The sequence below is a fragment of the Phalacrocorax aristotelis genome, chromosome 1 (genome assembly GCF_949628215.1).
Source record: "Phalacrocorax aristotelis chromosome 1, bGulAri2.1, whole genome shotgun sequence".
NCBI lineage: Eukaryota > Metazoa > Chordata > Aves > Suliformes > Phalacrocoracidae > Phalacrocorax > Phalacrocorax aristotelis.
Window position 1 is genome coordinate 161,267,706 of NC_134276.1, and position 18,163 is coordinate 161,285,868.

Consider the following 18,163-nt stretch of genomic DNA (forward strand, 5'->3'; position numbering starts at 1 on the left):
GTGCTGCCTGCTGCTGGGAGAGTTGAGTACTGCCAACCTGCCTCCCAGCAGCCTTCTTTCGCATCCCTTTCCCTCCTGAAGGCCCAGGCAGGTGCTGTGGACATTTGTTTATTTGCAGAGGGGGGCAGTGGTAGTAGGCACCAAGCTGGGAGCACAGCCTGACTACCCAAAATGGGGGGGGCTTGCTCTTAATCACCTTAAGTCTAGGCCATAAGGCTGGGGATGATTCCCAGTGCCAGCAGGGGCAGAAGGAGTTGTCAAGCCCTGAATCAGAGTGCCTCACATGGAATATTTTCCCTGGGTACTCAAGCGCTACTTTTTTCCCTACAAAGATGCAGCCTCTAATCTCCAAATCCATTCCAAGGTGGGTGGGAGTTTGCTTTGGGACTTGTCTTCTCATCAGCTCAACAAGAGTCCCACTTTCTTTACCTGCAGGGCAAGCATCCTCAAGGGGGCTGGCTGTGCTGGGATGCTTGTGCTGCATCCCCTAGAGTGGATGCCATTTGGGAGCCTTCATCTGGAGCCATGTGTTGCACCAGTTGCCCCATCCCAGGGCAGAGCTGCATTGCTCCAGGGCAGAGCTGAGACTTTGCTCTACATTCAGTGACTGCAGGTTAAAATCTTTCATTTTCTTTCCTCCCCTCCTCCCCGTTCACTCTCGTCCTCATAAAAGACACAGGCAACTGGTTTAGAGCCTGAAATAACACCTCACAGGGGACCCATGAAGATCAGCAAGTTAATCTTTGCTCAGAGCTTTGAAAGTGTATGGCACTAGCAGTGTCCTAATCGCAGGGGCAAGCAGGACGCAGAGAGAACTTGACTCTCTGGGGCTGGTTGCTCATCTTCTCTCACTGACCCCAGGAGCAGTGGACTCAGCCCTCTGCCTGGCCTCATGCCCCACAGAGCCTCCCAGACCCACAGACTCCATTTCCCTCTTGCATGTCCCAGGAAAGACCATCTACCACCACCTCTCCATGGTGTGGGCATCCTGGCACTCCTTTCCCATTATCAGTGGGGCTGGTAATGGCAATTCCTTAGGAGTCAGGGCCATGCTGGGGTGGGGGACCACGGCTGCTGCTACCCAAACCCTCCATCTTCCCCCTGCCAGAGTCTGAACCTGCACTCGGTCCCATGTCAGGGTGAGAACAGCACCCATTGGAGGGGCAAGAGGATCTCCACCCTTCTGGCAGTATGGCCAGGCTCAGTCTTGCTGTTGTCCCCCCAGGAGGACAAGGTAGCTAGCTTGTCACCTCACAGTAAACAGGGCACGGAGGGATATGAAGCTTTAGGGACCTCAGCCAGATACATCAAGTGAGCTTTTCCCTGGCTTTTCCAGAGCAACCTGGCCAAAATCAGGTCTAGGGAGAGGCAAGGGACTGAAAAACAGGGGACGAGAAGAAATGTGAGAGAGCTAGGTCTGTGACACGCTCAACCTGTCCTCTTCCCACAACTCTTGCTGCCCTACAACAGCAAGAACAGTGCTCCTTCCTTCTCGCAGAGGGCTGGGCAGTTGTGCTTCAGCTAAAGAAGAAAAATACCCTGTTGTGCATCACCCAAACCTTCCCAGTAACACACAAGCCCGTAGCCTGCCATCCATTCCCATTATGAATGGTATTTAATTCTCCTTTATATGTGGTTTGCCAATAAAAGGCTCCATTAATAATTTACAAGCAATAAAGAGTACAGCTCCTATAAAACAAGGGTTTGGTGCAAGCTTAGTGTCACTCCAGCTGTGGCGGGGTGTTGGCACACGAGCTGTGCTCCCTGCACTGTGGGGCCGGAGGTGAGGTAGACAGGGGAAGAGGGGACGCGGAGCACGTAGTGCCACAGGACAGGAGAGATGGAGGTGATGGGAGAAGGGCTTCAAATGTGTGTGAAAGATGCTCCTACACAGCCTGATTCCACACAGTTCCCCTACGTTCCCCACCTGGCAATCCAACCACGTACCAGAGACAAGAGCATCACCTTGGGGTGATGGGGAACAGTTGACGAGGGTGGTTTCCACCATGACAATGGAAGATGTCTCTCCAATAAAACACAGAAAGGTCAGATGGGAGAGGGAGCACATTACTCCCCATCTCTCTGTGGCTTCAAGAGGACCAGAAAGACCGCCTCAGGGGGCCTTTTCTGTCAGCATCCCTTCAGGGAGGAAGGACATGCTACCTGGAGAAGCTTGGGGAGGCAGGGACCTCCAAGAATATCTCTTGGGGATGGTAACTGGCAGTGTCCACTCTGCTACCCCCAGCTCAGTCATCGCCCTCCTCGATCCACAGCGGGCGGGTTTGCTCCTGGAAGATGCATCCCCGAACCACCTTGGGCAGCTCCTCAGCATGGCTCCAGGCATGGGGCTCCACACGGGCCCAGGAGCATGGCAGAGTATGGAGAGCCTGCTCCGCACCACGGCATGCCTTCAGCACCTCCGAGTCCCGCTGGCCCGCCTTCCCCAGCAAGCTCCTGGGTAATCAGGGGATGAGCGTTACCCTTGGTGTAGAGAGACAGGGTGACAAAACCACCCAGGAACTCCCTCACATGTACACAAAGCCAATTTTCCTTCCCTTTTTTCCCTTATAGCAGCCAACCCCAACACACAAAGAGCAAGTGCTCTCACCCCAATCCTTGTCTCCCCCTCTGAAGAGACAAGTGCTTCTCCTCCTCCCATGATACCCTTCATCTATGCTACTCCATCTTTTCTTACCTGAGTCCTCTAACGTTCTTCTCAGTGACCTCGACATGGATAACGATGGGGTATATTTCACTTTTAATTAGATCCCTCACACTCCGAACTCCCAGCTCTAGCAGGCAGTGTTTATTCTGGAAGGGAAAATGAATAGATTTACTGATTTAAATGGAGAAAAAATAACCCCAGCCCCTGACAGTTACATTAAATCAAACCCTGTACTATGAAATATCATTGCTTTTCCAATAGTAATTCCATTAAATCTGGGATTTACGGACAGTGCCATGAGGGAAGGAGAGAATTAAAGAGCAGGGTCACACACTCCATCACCGCCAACCCAACCCAAGAGCCCACCAGGCCCCTCGCTCAGCCACAGCCCATTTTCACATCCCCTTTGTCATCACTGTTACCCACATCCTCACATTTCTCTGTCTGCCCTGAGGAGAGCTTTGGCAAAGATGAGGAATGTGAGAGCAGGGAGGTCACTTCTGCATATGACATTTCCCACCACCTCCCCCACAAAACCCCAGTTGCCATTTCTTTCACCTGAGCTCAACAGAGACTCAGGGAAAAGTCCCTATCTGCTGCTCCACAGCCCCACAGCACCTGGACCTATAACACCCTCCAAATTACATAGCCCCCAGGCAAGTAGCCCCTTCTCTATCACCACACCACCATCCCTCTGCCCCCACTCAGCTGTCCCCTGCTCTCCTCCAATCTGAACAGGGTGCCTCATCCTGGCCCTCTCTCCTCACACCAAACAGCTCAGCACCTTCTCCATCGCCTCCCGTATCATGCGGATTCGCCCGCTCTCCCTCCGGTCCTGGGGGGCAGTTATAGACACAGGGTGCTCCTGTGTGTGGGTTGCGCTGGGTTCCTCTTCTGCCAGCTTCTCTGTGAGCCAAGATACAAGTAAAGGGAGACATCAGCCCTTCCTCCCTTTTGCATGCACTTTCTACCTCAGATCCCACATGTTTGCTGCCACGCTGATGCTTATTGAGTTCACTGTTTATGGATTCTGAAGAGTGAGTCTAATTATACAACATCACACATTGGCATAGATCTCCTGCAGCTTTCTGCGTACAGAGGCAAGATATCATAGCTGAAGACACCTTGCAGGGCAAGGGCAGTACCTGTGTTGCAGTACCACAGCAGCCTAAGCCAGCTCACAGCCATTGTCCCCCCCTTCCCCACAGCCACACAGTCCCACCCCCTCCGTAACAAGAGTATGGTAGAAAAGTAATTCTTTTGCCAGGCAGGTATTCAGCAGGGTTTGTGAGCTGCATGAGCTCGTAGATGGCTCCAGTGAGCATCAGGGCTGGGGAGCAAGAAAAGTGTGCATCTCAGCATGGGAGAGTGGGAGGAAGATGGAGGGGGGCAGGTTGAACCTCCTCTTGCTGGTGGCAGCCTGAGCCACCTCCCCCTGCTCAGAGGTAAAAGGACAGCACCCAGCAGCCAAGCCAACACCAGGCAGCAAGGAGGTGATGCTGAGACAGATAACTGGGGGCAGAGCTGGCAGGACAGTGAGGTCCGGTGTGGTTGAAGCGATGACTACCAGGTGTCCCTCGTAACTCACACCAGAAGACAAGACAATGCACACACAGAGACCTCACTTGAGAGCCCCAGGCTTTAAAGTCCAGCGTGGCTGAAGCAGGTACTGGGATCTCCCTGCTGACTGTGCTGCCCTAGGCAGCTGCCCACACCACCACTAAAACACAAGCAGGGAACCTAACAAGGCTTTTAGGAGCTGCTCACCCCTAAGTCAGAAATAATGTATTTAGAAGAAGGTATGTTTGGAATTGGGTCCCGAGCATGTTGCAGCTCTCCCAGGCCCCACTCTGGCTGGGCCTCCTCTGCTACCTCTCCCTGGTTGCACAGGTACTTCCCAGGTAGAACTGGATCCCACAAAGCCATCTGTTTGCTTTGGGGGCAGCAGGCTCCTGGGGAAGCTGGGCTGGCTTTTGCTAACTTTGAACTGGCTGGGGAGTTCTCCAAGGGAAAATATAGCCAGCAAAGAAAACAGAAATGGTTCAGGGCTCCCTGATCACCTTCCTTCGTTCAGAACAGGCAAAACTGACAGGGGAGAACAGAGGTTTTGCCCTCCGTGTAAAGTCCCCAGTCATAGTAATGGCTTCGAAGCATGTCCCTATGCAATGTGAGGAGGACCCTGCAGAGGGCTCAGTAGGACAGGATATATGGCCAAGTCACTCAGATAAGGAGCCCAGCAGCCAAAACTTGCAGAGCCATCCATCCTTTTTCAGCAAACCAGATATTTTTAACTACCTCCCCCCAAAAAATATACCATCTGATTTTTCAGTCCTGCCGTTGCAAAGGGAGAACTCTAAACACAGGGAAAGGAGAGAAATGGAGGAAGGAGGAGGAAGGGGGAAAGGAGGAGTCGTCCTCTGTAAAAATTCCCTATGGGAAAAAAAACCTTTCCCCAGCAGCCTCTGAAGTGGTGTGTCAGCCTCACACTGCTGGCAGAAGGAAGGGGACAATAGCACTAAGGCTGGATTCTCTTGTTCCTGGGGAGAAAGAGCTGGTATGAAGTCAGTCTGCAGATCCCACCTTAGCCAGGAGTTTAATTTCTGGGAATAGCCACCCAGAGCAGCAAGGCAATGCCATTGCCACCCACTCAAGGGGAGAGAATCCCCATGCCCCGGGAGACCAGGAGGGCTGGCTTCCCTGTGGGCCAAAGGGATAGGGCACAGTTAAAAATAGGAAGGAATGCCTTGCAGACACTCAGCCCAGAAAGGTGACCTGTCAGCAGGTACTGCCTGGGAAGACTAAGAGACCCTCACACTTAGCTGCTGAAGAGGCACCTCGTGCTTTCCAAGAGTCCCATGAGACCACATCTCATTCTCCAAAACTAAGAGCACCTCTTTCCTGAATTGGGCTGACCAAGGCCTCCACAGAAGTGACTTCTTTGAGCAACATCTTAGCTTTGCACTGTATGGCTAAAGAAGTGACAGGAGGTAAAAGGGGAAAGCATCCCTCAGAAGTAGGAGACTTGCGTACTCTACCTTACTCGGCCACAGGCTCCTAAAACAGCCCTGAACATGACAACCACTCATTGCTGCCTACCTGCTGGGCATACATGGAAGTCCAGGCGAGAGGTGGGCAAGTCCAGCAGGTTCCTGATGAGCCGTGGTGCGATGCAGCTAGGTGACAGCACCACAGGACGGGGTGTCTTGACCACCACAGGGTGCACCAGGCTGTAAGGCTTCAGGTTCATGTCTGGGTCTGGAAGACAGGAATGAAGAGGAGAATGCCAAAGGTGGCAACATAGGAGACCAGCCTGTGACCAGCCCACAGACCATCCCATTCTTCCTGTACCATTCCCTCATCCTGACTCATGGAGGTAGCTACCAACCATCCTATGTCCCAGGAGAGATCCTACCCTGGTTACAACACTCGCTCACAGGCAGATATACTGGCTGTAGCCCGTCTTGCCCATTTCTTGGGACTCACGTGAGTTACACACCAGTTTATTTTCCACAAAAAGTCAGATGACCCTGAGAACCACAGAAGAAATGGAAAGACCCAGGAAACCAGGGGAAAGGAGCAGAAGCTTTAAATGTGCACAGGTTTCCTAAAATCCTGTTAGCAGAGTTATAAGAGGGATCCTGGGCAGAGAGACTGAGGCATCCCAGATGCCAATGTCCCTTCAGTGCCTACAGGGGACAACTGGGTCTCCAAGGGTGATGGGGCAGGTGCAGGCATAACAGCTCACCTGAGCAGGGATCCAGCCACAGCTGCTGAGGGGGCTGTTCTGGGCTCCTCTGTCGTTTGGATTTCACCAGGCGCAGCTGGTCCAAGGCCCGTTTCTTTAGCTGAGGAGAAAGTGAGGGCAACAAGGTTGAGACATTAGACACACACAGAGCTGGCTGCAGAACACCCACTGGCAAAGCAGACGGAGTGCACATACAAAAATCACGGGACCGGGTCTGCCACTCATCATGTTCAGTCTGGGAAGTGGGGAAGGGGTAGGAAAGCAGCCACAGAGCAGTAACACTGCCTGGGCTATAAGCCCCTGCTCTGCTTGCTAACCCAGATGCCGCCTCTATATGAGTAGGTTTACCAACAGAGTGGGGCAGATTGTGTGCCGAGGTGGTGAGGTGGCCATAGGTACACACGCACACAGCTCTCATTGCTGGCTTCTTTGGCTTACATTATTTTTGTGGCCCCTCTGCTGCCCAGGCATCTGGTCCTTCTCCTGGATCTTCAAAAGCTGGTGAGCCCTGAAAAGACAGAGAGATTGAACTCAAGCAACTCCAGAGCCCCCAGGGACCATAGCCTGCCACGAACCCCTTTGCCAAACCCCTCAGAGACCTGCTGAAGCATAGGCATATCAAAGCCCTCACTCAACCTCCCAGTTTCTCAAGGGCACCCAGGTGTTCTAGGGGATGCTCACCACAGATAGATGGGGCAGGTACCCCAGGTACCCCCTTGCCTTCCTCCTCACCCTGGTTACCTGCTGTAGTTGGGCACTGTCCCCTTGTCCAGGTCCTGCATGGTCAAGGGATCAACGCGGGAGCAGTACCACTCCAGCCGCCCTTTGTGCATGGTGTCCGTGACATGGAGGATCTCCCGACACTTGACGCACAGCGCATAAGGGTCTGATGGCTCCAGGAGGGACAGGTTGGTGCGTACGTAGAACGAGTCTCCAGAAAACTTCTTCCCTTCTTCCAGGGCCTCCCGCAGAGGCTGGTATCCTGGAGCAGAAGATACAGGTCACAACAGGTGGGAACACAGGAGACAACTGTCACTGATAAGATGGCCAAGTCCCCAGCACAGCTGTGATGCTATGGAGTGGGGGGGGGTGCAGAGGAGGCAAACAGACAGAAGGTCTGTACCTCCATCCTGTAACTCAGAGGATGCACAAGTCACACCAGACAGAGAAAGCTACCGGAGCTATGGGAAACCCCTGTGTCAGACATGGTGGCCTAGGACCAAACAGGAGAGGAGAGAGAATAACTGAGATTTACCTCCAGGGCTGGGTGGAGGGTCTGGAGAGGGAGGCAGAGAGCTCAGGCTCAAAGGAGACCCAGCTGCCAAGGCCTTACCTTTCAGGTCCAGCTGAAAGACAAGACTAGAAGGCTCATCCCAATGCAGCAGGCTCAGGTAGGCGACCTCCCGTGTGCAGTTCTCCAAGGAAAGCACCTCTTCCTTCAACGATGGCACCCTCAGCTAGCAAGGACCCGATGTTGTTAGACCTGAGGGCTGGAAGAGCAGGCTCCCCTCAAGCTCCCTCACCCACCACGGTTACACAGGAGATGTTACAGAGCAAGGCAGCCCAGGAAAGGCTCTACTTGATGACAAGGCATCCTCAGTCTGTCTCTGGTTCCCTCCTCTGCCTCTGAAATACCTGCTGCCAGCCACCACCCAGTCCAGATGCCAGGCTGCTGTGAAAGCAACCGTGTGCATGAACGCATGTGGGAATGCAGGCAGCAAAGCTGGTTTATCTTCAGTTACATGGGGGATATTAATTCAAGTAGTGCAGCTGTATTTCAAGTGGTGTCACTCCTGCCAAAACAAATGCCCTCCTCCCTCCAGGAACTTTCTTCAGAGCAATTATTCTTTATAGTTCAGAGGGTTATGAAGGCCCGAGAAATCTTGCTCCAGAATTGATTGCCTTGAACAGGCACGTGTGGGATGCAGGATGCAAACTGGTCTGAAATACTACAGAGTGACATACAACTCCAGGGACATATAGCCATATTGCTGTCTTAATTTTGTGACTTCTTTTTGTTTCTTCCCTCCCACAGCTGAAGGAAGTGTTTCAGAATGTCTCAGCTTTTTTATAGGCACAGGTACACTCAAGTGCCATGGGACCTGGATGAGAGTTTGTGCTACGTAAAGGTCTAGGCAGGGAGCAGTCCTGGGAAACAAGAGAAATGGGGGTGGACTCCAAGGTGGGTAGAGGTCAGCTTGCACTGGGGATCACTCCATACTCCTTGCATCATCCCAGGTGCCTTGCAGCCCGAACAAAGCAAGACCATTCCCAGACTCACCTCAATGAGCCGACACCCTTCCCTGAGTCCTGCATCCTCGACCCGTGAACCTGGCTTGACCCACTGGACATAAATCCCCGTCCTGTTCCCTCCAAGGATGGAGATGTCTGCTCTGAGCCTCTTCTCCTGGGGTGAGGGGTTGCTGGGGTGACCCATGCTAGTGAGCTGTACCACCAGTGACCTGGCAAGGAGAAACACCAAGTCCAGCAACTGAAGTTTGCTGCCTTTTCTAATAACCTGTCCCCCATGCCTTGTGTCCAGCTACAGGGTGTTTATTGTACTGGGTACTGCAGTACAGAGCTCGTGATTCACAGCCATCACCAGGGCACACACACAGAGCTTACAAATCCCCACAGCCCCTTTCCATCCCACCAGACCCAACACCGAAGCCAAGCTGGGCTCCCATGGTCCTGTCCCTACCTAGACTGATGTGTGTCCAGCCCAGGGTAACATCCCCACCCCTGCCATAACAAATGGGACAGCACAGAAAATTGGAGCCCTGCTAGGAAGCAAGGACTATAAGATCCTCATTTCTCTCCTCTCCCACTAGGAAGAAAGAGACTGCAAGTGGGGAGGCAGAAAGGAAGGGTGTCCCAAGCGTCGTCCCCCAGCACCACAAAACATCCCCCCAGGCAGCCAGTTCAGACTGTCTAGCTCAGAGAGCAGCAGTCACCTCCTGGTGACCTCCTTGCGGCTGGGAAGCGTGGACAAGCAGATCTCCGACTTCACCCTGGCGTAGGTGCTGCTGGAAGAAGAGGAGAAGGCCCCAAGCGAGGCACTAGCAAAACCACTGCCTAGGAAAGAGAGCAAGAGGGAGAGAGGGGGCACATCACCTCTCCGAGCACTGCAGGGAGCTCACATTCTCAGGGTGGCAAGGGTCTGTCACCCCCTCCTGGGCATTTTCTAGCATCTGACTGGGAAATTGAGGCTGCAGGGAGGCTTTGAACAGTCACCCTCCTGAAAAGGGTTTCCCATGTCTCCTGAGAACGAGCAAATCTTTGCTCCCTTCATCAATATTTTGGTCAGAAGGCAGCAGCAGCCAGGGCCACTTGGATGTGCCTGGAGATCAGCCACCAGCACCCACCACAGGACCTGCCAGCACCAGGATCTCCACTCCAAATTTACAGCCCATCACCCAGAACCAATTAACACCCCAGGGCAAATGAATTTCTCTCTTCTGTTACCTACTCCCTCAACTCCACATCAAGTTCTCCATCAACACAGCTCTCCACGAATTAAACAGAGCTGATGTGAATAGCTACCTGCTCTGCAGAGGAAAAGCCATCTCTTCCAGCTGCTGTGCCTAGCATAGCAGCGGCAGGGGAGTATGGGTCCATAGCACCCTCCTATGAGCGCAGGGCCCTCACAGTGAGCTGTGCAAACCAAAGGCACGAGGGAGGGTCAGGTGTTCGACCCCTCTCCCCACAGCTACCACTTCTTTTAGCTAAGCCCTTTGGGGAAAGCCCTCACCCTGGTACCTGTTGCATCTTCAATGCTGCTAAAGGAGCCACAGGACAAGCTACAAAGGAAACACAAAGGTGAGCTGTGAGGCAGCAGTTTTTCCAAAGCCTGTTTGCATCCCCTTCTCAACCCCATCCCCACAGCCTTCCCCCACTTCCCAGAAGCACCCTTCAGCAAGAACGCAGCTCCCAGCCAGCTTTCCCACTCTCAGTCCCCACTCCAGGCTTTCCCCTCCCCTGCCAGCCTGCTCTCCCTGGCCCCCACAGCCCCCACAGAGGAGACACAGACTCAAGCAGCCCCCAGCAATCACCTTTTGTATGGCATGCACCTATCTTCCCGCTGCCGCCGGAGGATGGAGCCGATGCAAGGGGGGAAAGGGAAAGTGGAAAGGCGGTTGATATCCTTCTCACTGTCAGGAGTCACCTCCTTGAGTAGAGTGAAAGAGAGATGCCTGCTAACACCCAGCACCACCTGTGCTTTGGGCTAGGTTGCAAACTACTTCCTAGGGTACCACATGCCTCTTCAGGGATCATCCACATCCCTCCAAACAACCAGGAGCACTTTATTTTCCCAAGGAGAGGGCACAGATGGAGACGCATGACACTGCATCCCCAACTTTTTGCAATGTACAATCTATGGGAGAGTAGCAGATGAAGGGAATATCCAACATTGTCTTATTTCACTTTTAGCCACTGCACACCTAGAGGTGTGAGTAACCTATGGGACTGCCCATTTTAGGGTGCTCTAGGATGAGGTTTAGGATTTAAGAACCTGACTCTCTTAAAAACAATACAATGCTGCTACAGGATTCAAAAGCGCTAGGATTTCTCCCCCAGCATATGTAGATTAAACAGCTTTTTGGGGAGTATATGACACCCTAGAGAGTTTTGCTTCCCCCTCTCTCCCACCCAGCTGAGTGCTGCACAGTTTGGCACAGCATTGGCCAGTTTGTCAGGGACAGAGAGAACAAAGCTTTACACCTTATACACCCCGCCATGTCCAGTCTTCCACCAAGTCACATCCCCACAATGAACCTGCTCCAATGTCTCTGTGCCATTCTTGAGCAGCATGGGTCCTCACTGCCGTTAGGTGAGAGTCAGCCTCTCATGGTCAAGAACTCACCATGCTCTGAATGGACGAGTCCCCCGGGAATGGGATAGCAGGGATAGCAGAAACGCCCAGCGCATCCACAAGTCCAGTCGTAAAGCTGGAGGGGTTGTCTGTGAGGCTCCAGGTGCTGCTGAGGTTGGAGCAGAGGGAGTAGGAGGAGCTGCACATCTGGGAGGGAAGGGACCTGTCACCCTGTTGCATCCCCCAGAAATCAGTTATGACCCCTCAGCCTTCTCTTTTTCCCCTTCTTTCTAGCCTCCCTCACCTTGCCCAGGCTGCGGCTGCCTTGGCATCGCTGCAGCTGCGCCTCCAGTGTGCTGTTCAGCCCTTCTGCCTGGCTCAGCTTGCTTAGGAGCTCATCTCTCTCCTCCTCCAGGGCCCGCACACGTTTGCGGTACTGGTCCTTCTCAATCAAGCTCTGGGAGTATTGTAGTTGCACCCCATCACGGCTCTGGATTGCCTGCAAGGATCCAGGCTGAGAGTGAGAGAAGGCAGAGAACTGCACTACTAATCCCCACCTCCTGCCCTGGCACAGATAGAAAAGACCCAGTGGGGAAGGAGGGAGTATCCAGAGCAGAGACAAAAGCTCTGGTCCTGCTGGGAGGGGGAGAGCAATTTACCTGGTCCCGCTCTTTTTCAATCTCCTCCAGCTGCAGCAGCACTGTATTCATACGATGCTTGTAGAGATCACAGTCCTTCTGCAGCGTCCGGTATTTCAGCTGCAGGTCTTCCACGTCCTGGAGGTACTGGCAACAGGAAGCAGCAAGCATTGGCCTTCCTGCAAGCAACTGCTGTGGCTTCCCAGCCCTCTCCCTCCCCTCTCTTACAGGCCCTGCTCAGTGTGCAGGGACAGGAGCAGTGATGGATGCTCTACCTTATCCCTCAGCTCTTCAGCCCACTGCAACTCATTCTGCAGGGAGTTGAGTTTCTGGCAGAGATCCTGACGGTCATCTTGGGCTTCCTTCCAGTCGTGCTCCAGGATATCCAGCAGGATCTGCTCAGAGCCTGGCACTGGGCCTTCACTGGGTGCCTAGGAGATGAGGGGTACCGTCACTGCACCACAAGCACCAAGGGAGCACCAGACCAGGGCAGTGACAGGCAGACTGGCATGACTGCCATCATCATTCCTGCATCAATCTGCTGTGTGCTCCAAGGCACAAAGTCACACTAGCAAGCACATCCAAGAGTCACAGAGCTGGGAAGAAGTACCCATCACTACCCAGACCCAGAAGCAATGGCAGCCACCGCAGCAATATGCTCAGAGGAAGGGACAGACAGTGATTTCCCCCATCTTTCCAGTGCCCATGTCACCAGCACTGGGGGTGCACCAGGACAGGAGTTGACTTGGAGCCTGCCCTGCCCCGTCAGGTACCTGCAACATGCCCTGCAGCTCCTGCAGTGATGCTGTGAGCCGCTGATTCTCAGCCCACAGCTCAGACACAGCATCAGGGTGGCCCCGCTCCTCTACCTCTCGCTGGGGTGGCACAGGTGCCTGTTTCCGCAGCAGGCTGCACTCCTCCTCTAGGCTGGTCACTTTGCATTTCAGCTGGTCCACCTGCAGCTCAGGGAAGAAACATAGTCTGGCACACACAGTCCTGCACCTCTGTCTTAGCAGGAGAGTGAAGCAGAGAGGGCACTGAGCAGAAAAAGGGTCTGGAGGCAAAGAAAGCAAGGGCTGGACAGCCACGCAAAGCACTAACCTACCGTTGGGCCAAGGTTAGCACAGCTGCACACAAAAGCTTTTCCTTGCAGGGCAAAGGAGGAAGATACACTTGCATAAGCACATTAAGTCTCAAGTTCCTCTCTTGGTGCAATAACTTTCTTGCTACCTTGGGGCTTCCTTAGTGAAGCTGGCCTTGACCCTGGGTGGACCAGGGACCTCTGGTGCACTGCCAGAGCCAGCAGCTGTGAGTCTCTCAAAGGCTTCCCAGCTTCTAGAACAGCTGAGAAACAAATTTGCAGCAGAAAAATCCACTGGAGGCTGTCCAGTGCAGGGAGGTCACCTCTCGCCTGGGAAGTGTTTAAGGCTCAAGCTACTGGAGGCTGCAGGTCACCACAGATGCATCATCACACCCTGGCCTGCCCTCACACTCCTCCACCAATATGTCACTGGAGGCAGGGGAGGTCAGTTACTTTTAGGAGTAAGGGAGGTCCTCACAAACCTGTAAGGACTGATGAGGTTAATCAGAGAACCAGAGATTCACAGCCAGGTAAGGCTTTGAGAGCCAACAGGACAGAGGAAACCTATCAAAGCCACTGAACACTAAGCAGCACTGCCAAAATTCCCAAGGAGGGAGTCAGGAACCGGATTACTTCTGCAAATCTGCCCAAAAGACCTAGAATGACTTCTGAGGACTGGTCACTTCTGGACCCTGGAGCCAGAAGGAGAAGACAGCTGGGACCTGGTGGCCCACCCTGCTTCCAGGGGGATTTCTCCACCCCCACAGTCACTCACAAGCGATTCGCCTCCCTCCTCAGAGGAGGTCCAGGGGAGTTGGCACTGGTACGAATACTGGATAAAAGACGGGGAGGATCCTGGGGCTGGCAGAGCAGGATGAGGAATGAAAGGTAACCTCAGGGCTGCGTGAGAGGTCCAGGCCCAGACTGGTGGGGGGGAATACCAGGAGGCAGCAGAGCACTGACGAAACTAGGTTATTAATATCTTCAAGACAGGGCTGTCCTTGCCCAGGCAGGAAATGGGTGCGTGTTTGCTGGAGGTAAGAGCTTGGCAGCTGGAGTGCAGTATCACGAATTCCTTTGAGTATGCGGCATGAGTCTCCCAAACGTCATAAGAGAAACAAGGAGGCGGTGGGGAGTGTGGGGGGGGGGGATGGAGTCTGGGCCAAAATGCTCCTATGAACAGCAAGGCGGGCTGGGCAGATCCAGCCAGCATGCACACACCCAGTGCCCTATGTGAGGGTGGCTGCGCAGCCACCATCCTCATTAGAAAGAGGAAAATACAAGCCCTTTCCTGGGGAAGGAGTAAATACAAACACATAGCTTAACAGAATCAGCTGCCTGCTGTGTGCCTGTGCTGCCTGGACACAGCGCAAGTGCCCCTCAGCAGAGCAGGCAGCGCAGGGCAGCGAGCGTCTGCAGGAGCAGACAGGGCATCTCATGGTACCTACAGCCAGGCTAAGAGTGCCAAGAGATGCCAGGGAAGGCATCGCCCTGGCAGCAACTCTGAGGAGTTGGTTCTGGATCCTCTAGGTGATGTACCTCCAGCTCCAGCAGGAGCTGGTGATACATCTCCAGCTGCCCCAGGTCATCAAGTCCTGGGCATGGCAAGTCTCCCATGCCGTGCCGATGATCTGGATGCTCTGCCCTGCTCAGGGCACACTCCCCATCAAAAGCAGGGGCACGAACCCTGACACACATCCCACCTGCCATCAGCTCCTTCATGCTCATGGGCCACCACGCACGGACACCCCCATGCATCTCTCTTAGCCGTCAGACCCCCACAGCCTCCCGCTGCCAACCCCCGTGCTCCCCGAGGCCGTACCACCAGCTGCAGGTCCCGGCTCCGCAGCACAGCCATGTTCTTCTCCTCACAGAGCTGTGCGTAGCGCATGGCCATCATGTAGTTCTCATCCTTCAGCCTCAGCAGCTCCATGCTGTTGCTGTCCCACTCCTCTCTCAGCCGCTGGCAACGCTCCTGCACCTTCAGGAGCTCCTGCAGCTGCTGCTCTAGCCGGGCCTGCTCTTGCTCCAATGCCTGGTTTTTCACCTGCAGCTGGTGCTCCTTCAACAGGTGCTCCTTCCGCTGAGCCCTCACCTTCTTCACCTCCATCATCAGGAACTGTGTTAGTCCCTCAGGGCCTTCCTCATCTGCAGGGAGACAAAGGAGAATCAGGTCCTGGCTGCTGAGACGGGGTAACCCCCAAAAAAGCAACCCAACACTTTGTTTTCCATCAAGAGGCGACAAGCTCTCCTGTGGGTTTGCAGCCCTTCTGGTCCCAGGCTTAGAGCACCATGGTCCATCAAACACACACATACGGTCCCCTCCCTTCCAGATCCAGAGCACAGAGCTGTTGGGGTTCCTCGCACACAGGTAGCATGAACCAGAGCTTTATACACAACAGATTTCTGGCCCTTCCCATGCAGACAGCAGCTGAAGTGGGGGACGGAGAACCTGCCCCTACCCAGGATCATAGAGCAGCGCTGGGCTGGCTGCTTCCCAGTTAGCCGGGTGTAGTGCTCTGGGTAGTAAAACTCTAAAGACTCCAGGAAGGCTTCATAGCCTCGCTTCCCACGGCGCCGGAGGATGTCTATCAGGTAACCTGGAAGAAAGGATAAAGAGCTAGGATGAATTCCCTGCAAACCAGAGAGAAAACAGCATAGACCATGCTTTTGTGTCATAGTTTTTTGAGCATTGTGATACGAAATAGCATCTCCACCAGTCCTCTCCATCCACAGGAACAGGAATGGCTGGAGGAGGGAACGGGGTGTGAGCTCTGCCCTCATCTGTGTGCACCCAGAGGGAGGCCCACAGAGGATGAGGGGGAGGTCCAGCTGCAGAGCAGCTCAGAGAACAACGAAGCCAGAGTAGCACGGCAGTGGGAGGGACCGGGAGGCCACAACACCACATGCTGGGTATCATCCACTCTGTGTCAAAACCAGGTCGTTCCCCACAAACCAGGCCCATCTAAGTGCAAGGTTGTGCTTTCTCCCACCTGTCTGGTTGCTTTTGCAAGGAAATCGGCATGAATTCAGCACCTCCTCCTCATCCTGCTCATCTATCACGCGGCACTGGCGCAGGTATGGGGTGAGCTTCGCAGGGTTCAGGGAGCGGGTCAGCTGGTGCCGTGCACCCTCAATCTTTTCCCAGATAGTGTCTTCTTCCTCCTCCTGCTCCGAGAGGCTGCAGGCTTGGAGAGAGGCATTCTCCAGGGCTGGGAAGATAAAAGGAAAGAGGGCTAAGGAATGATAGAGGAGCACAGGGTAAATGGCATGAGTAGGCATGGGAGAACATGAGTCGAGATATGGTCCTGCAAATGATTTGATGGTCTTACAAATGGGACTTAAATACATCAGAAGTCATTTTACATAAAAATTGGTCTAGGAAGATCTTGAGTGTCCACCCAGGGCCTTAGATATGCAGGAGGCAGAATGCAGTGGCGCATAAAGGAGTTAGGAGCATATACAGTAGGAAGACTAGGGAAGACGTTGTCTTCATGCCTGACACACTCTTAAATCTCCCTGACCATCACACATCTTCCCTTTTTCCCCATCCCTGAGAACAGGAAAGTCTCAGGACCAGGAGTTTTCACAGCCTGGGACATGCTCTCTCATACTGGGGTTGGCAAGAAGGGTTTCCCTGGGGATGCATTTGCCCTGTGCATGTCCCAGGCATTGGTGACCAAACTGAAGTTCTCAAGGGCACCATCCCATGGAGCACCTTGGCCACAGGTACTGGAGCCAAAGGGGAATCGCAGAAGCGATATCTTCCATGTATCTTCCACACATCTTTGTGGAGCCCTGGAAATACATAGCAACAAGGCAATCCCTCTGTCAACCAAATAAAGCAAGAGGGACCCCCTGAAGTCAACTGACTGAAAACCCTTAAAGCAGTGGTGAACCTGCTTCATTAAGTCCTACAAGCCATGATGGAGCAGGTATGTGCAAGGAACTCTCTTCCCAGCTGTGTGTCAACTCAATCGGCATTATCTATTTTCACTTGAGAAATAAAATCTGCTTCACAAACCAGCACAAATCCTTTCAGCTGTCAAGGCAAAGCACAGCAAAGATCTTCTGAGACCTAGGAGCCATCTCTCCTACCCAGTGTGCACCGCTACCTGCCGCTCTGGTGCTGGCATTAAGTCCAGCTTTCCTACCCCAGCCACACAAACATCCCCAGGGGCAGTGTAGAGGTTCATGCTGCATGAAGGCAGAGGGAAAGAAATTTGCCACTCTTTTTTCTTTCTTTTGGGTTTTGTTTTTTTTTCCTTTCTTGTGGTGAGAATGATATCACACAATTTCAGACAGCCAACTAGCACAGCAAGGAGGATAGCTGAGGGACCTGTGGAGAAGTTAATCCTCCAAGTAGAAATACAGGAGGCTCAGGGTCTGACGGATGAAGAATAACAGGAAAAGAGTACTGTTGAATCTACAAAAGATACTCAAGTGTCTGATTTCCAGCACCAAAGGGCTTAGGAGCCTAAATACCAATACAGATCTGGATTGTCCCACGTTGAATAAAAAAAACCCTGTGTTTCTTGCAGAAACTGATGTCTCTCATTTGGGACAGGCTTGCTTGCCGCAGGGATGCAAGTATGCAGAAGGAGGATGCAACAGCAGGTCACAGAAGTTGCAGAAGTTGTTTTGAGCTCTGCTCCTCGGCAGCAGATTTATGCCTTTAGATCAAAGTATTTCTCCAAGAAACCCAAGCCGGCTGTGCAAGCAGCGACCAGCTTCTTCACAGGCAGGCTCGGCAGAGAAAGGGAGAGGTCAAAGGGGTCTGGGGAGTCGGTACCCCTCCTGCCGCCCGGGGTACCCCTCCTCCCTCCTGCCGCAGCCCCTCCAGGCCGAGGGGGAGGCAGCGCTTCCCCTTTCGGCCAGCCCAAAGGCCCTCTTCAAGGAATGGCGAGCCCTGAGGAGGTGGCCGGGGAAGAGGAGGAGAAGAGGAGCAAACACCACGACCACCACCCCACCCTCAACACCACCACCCCACCCCCAGAGCCCCTGCGGAATCCGCGCCCGCGGCCGCCCCGGAGCGATGCCGACGGGCGTGGCAGCAGCCTCCGTGGGAGAAGGGGCACAGCGGACCCCGAGGGCTCCGCAGGGCCCGGGGAGAAGCTCCCGTCCCCCGCTGCCGCCGAGGGATCGCCCCTTACCCGCCATCCCCGCCGTCGGGCGGGCTGCGCCCCGCTCCGCGCCGCCGCCGTCTCGCCACCCCGGCAGG

At 54.0% G+C, this 18,163-nt stretch overlaps 1 protein-coding gene across 2 annotated transcripts; it reads right to left on the bottom strand.

Moving 5' to 3' along the window:
• Nucleotides 1-1,583: 1,583 nt before the first annotated feature.
• CARD10 (caspase recruitment domain family member 10) lies at nt 1,584-18,163 on the bottom strand. 2 transcript variants are annotated; one of them, XM_075076659.1, is made up of 21 exons: nt 18,096-18,163; nt 15,936-16,154; nt 15,405-15,542; nt 14,765-15,090; nt 12,635-12,817; nt 12,137-12,292; nt 11,883-12,008; nt 11,528-11,722; nt 11,275-11,430; nt 10,463-10,578; nt 10,170-10,210; nt 9,365-9,485; nt 8,692-8,872; nt 7,744-7,867; nt 7,152-7,392; nt 6,849-6,918; nt 6,411-6,510; nt 5,762-5,920; nt 3,450-3,571; nt 2,696-2,811; nt 1,584-2,454 (listed from the first exon to the last, which is right to left on the bottom strand). In XM_075076659.1, exons 1-21 carry the CDS (start codon nt 18,100-18,102, stop codon nt 2,247-2,249), a joined length of 3,105 nt encoding a protein of 1,034 aa, XP_074932760.1. In that variant the 5' UTR covers nt 18,103-18,163; the 3' UTR covers nt 1,584-2,246. The 2 variants fall into 2 exon arrangements, with proteins under 2 accessions (XP_074932760.1, XP_074932763.1); XM_075076662.1 differs by having other exon boundaries at nt 1,594-2,481.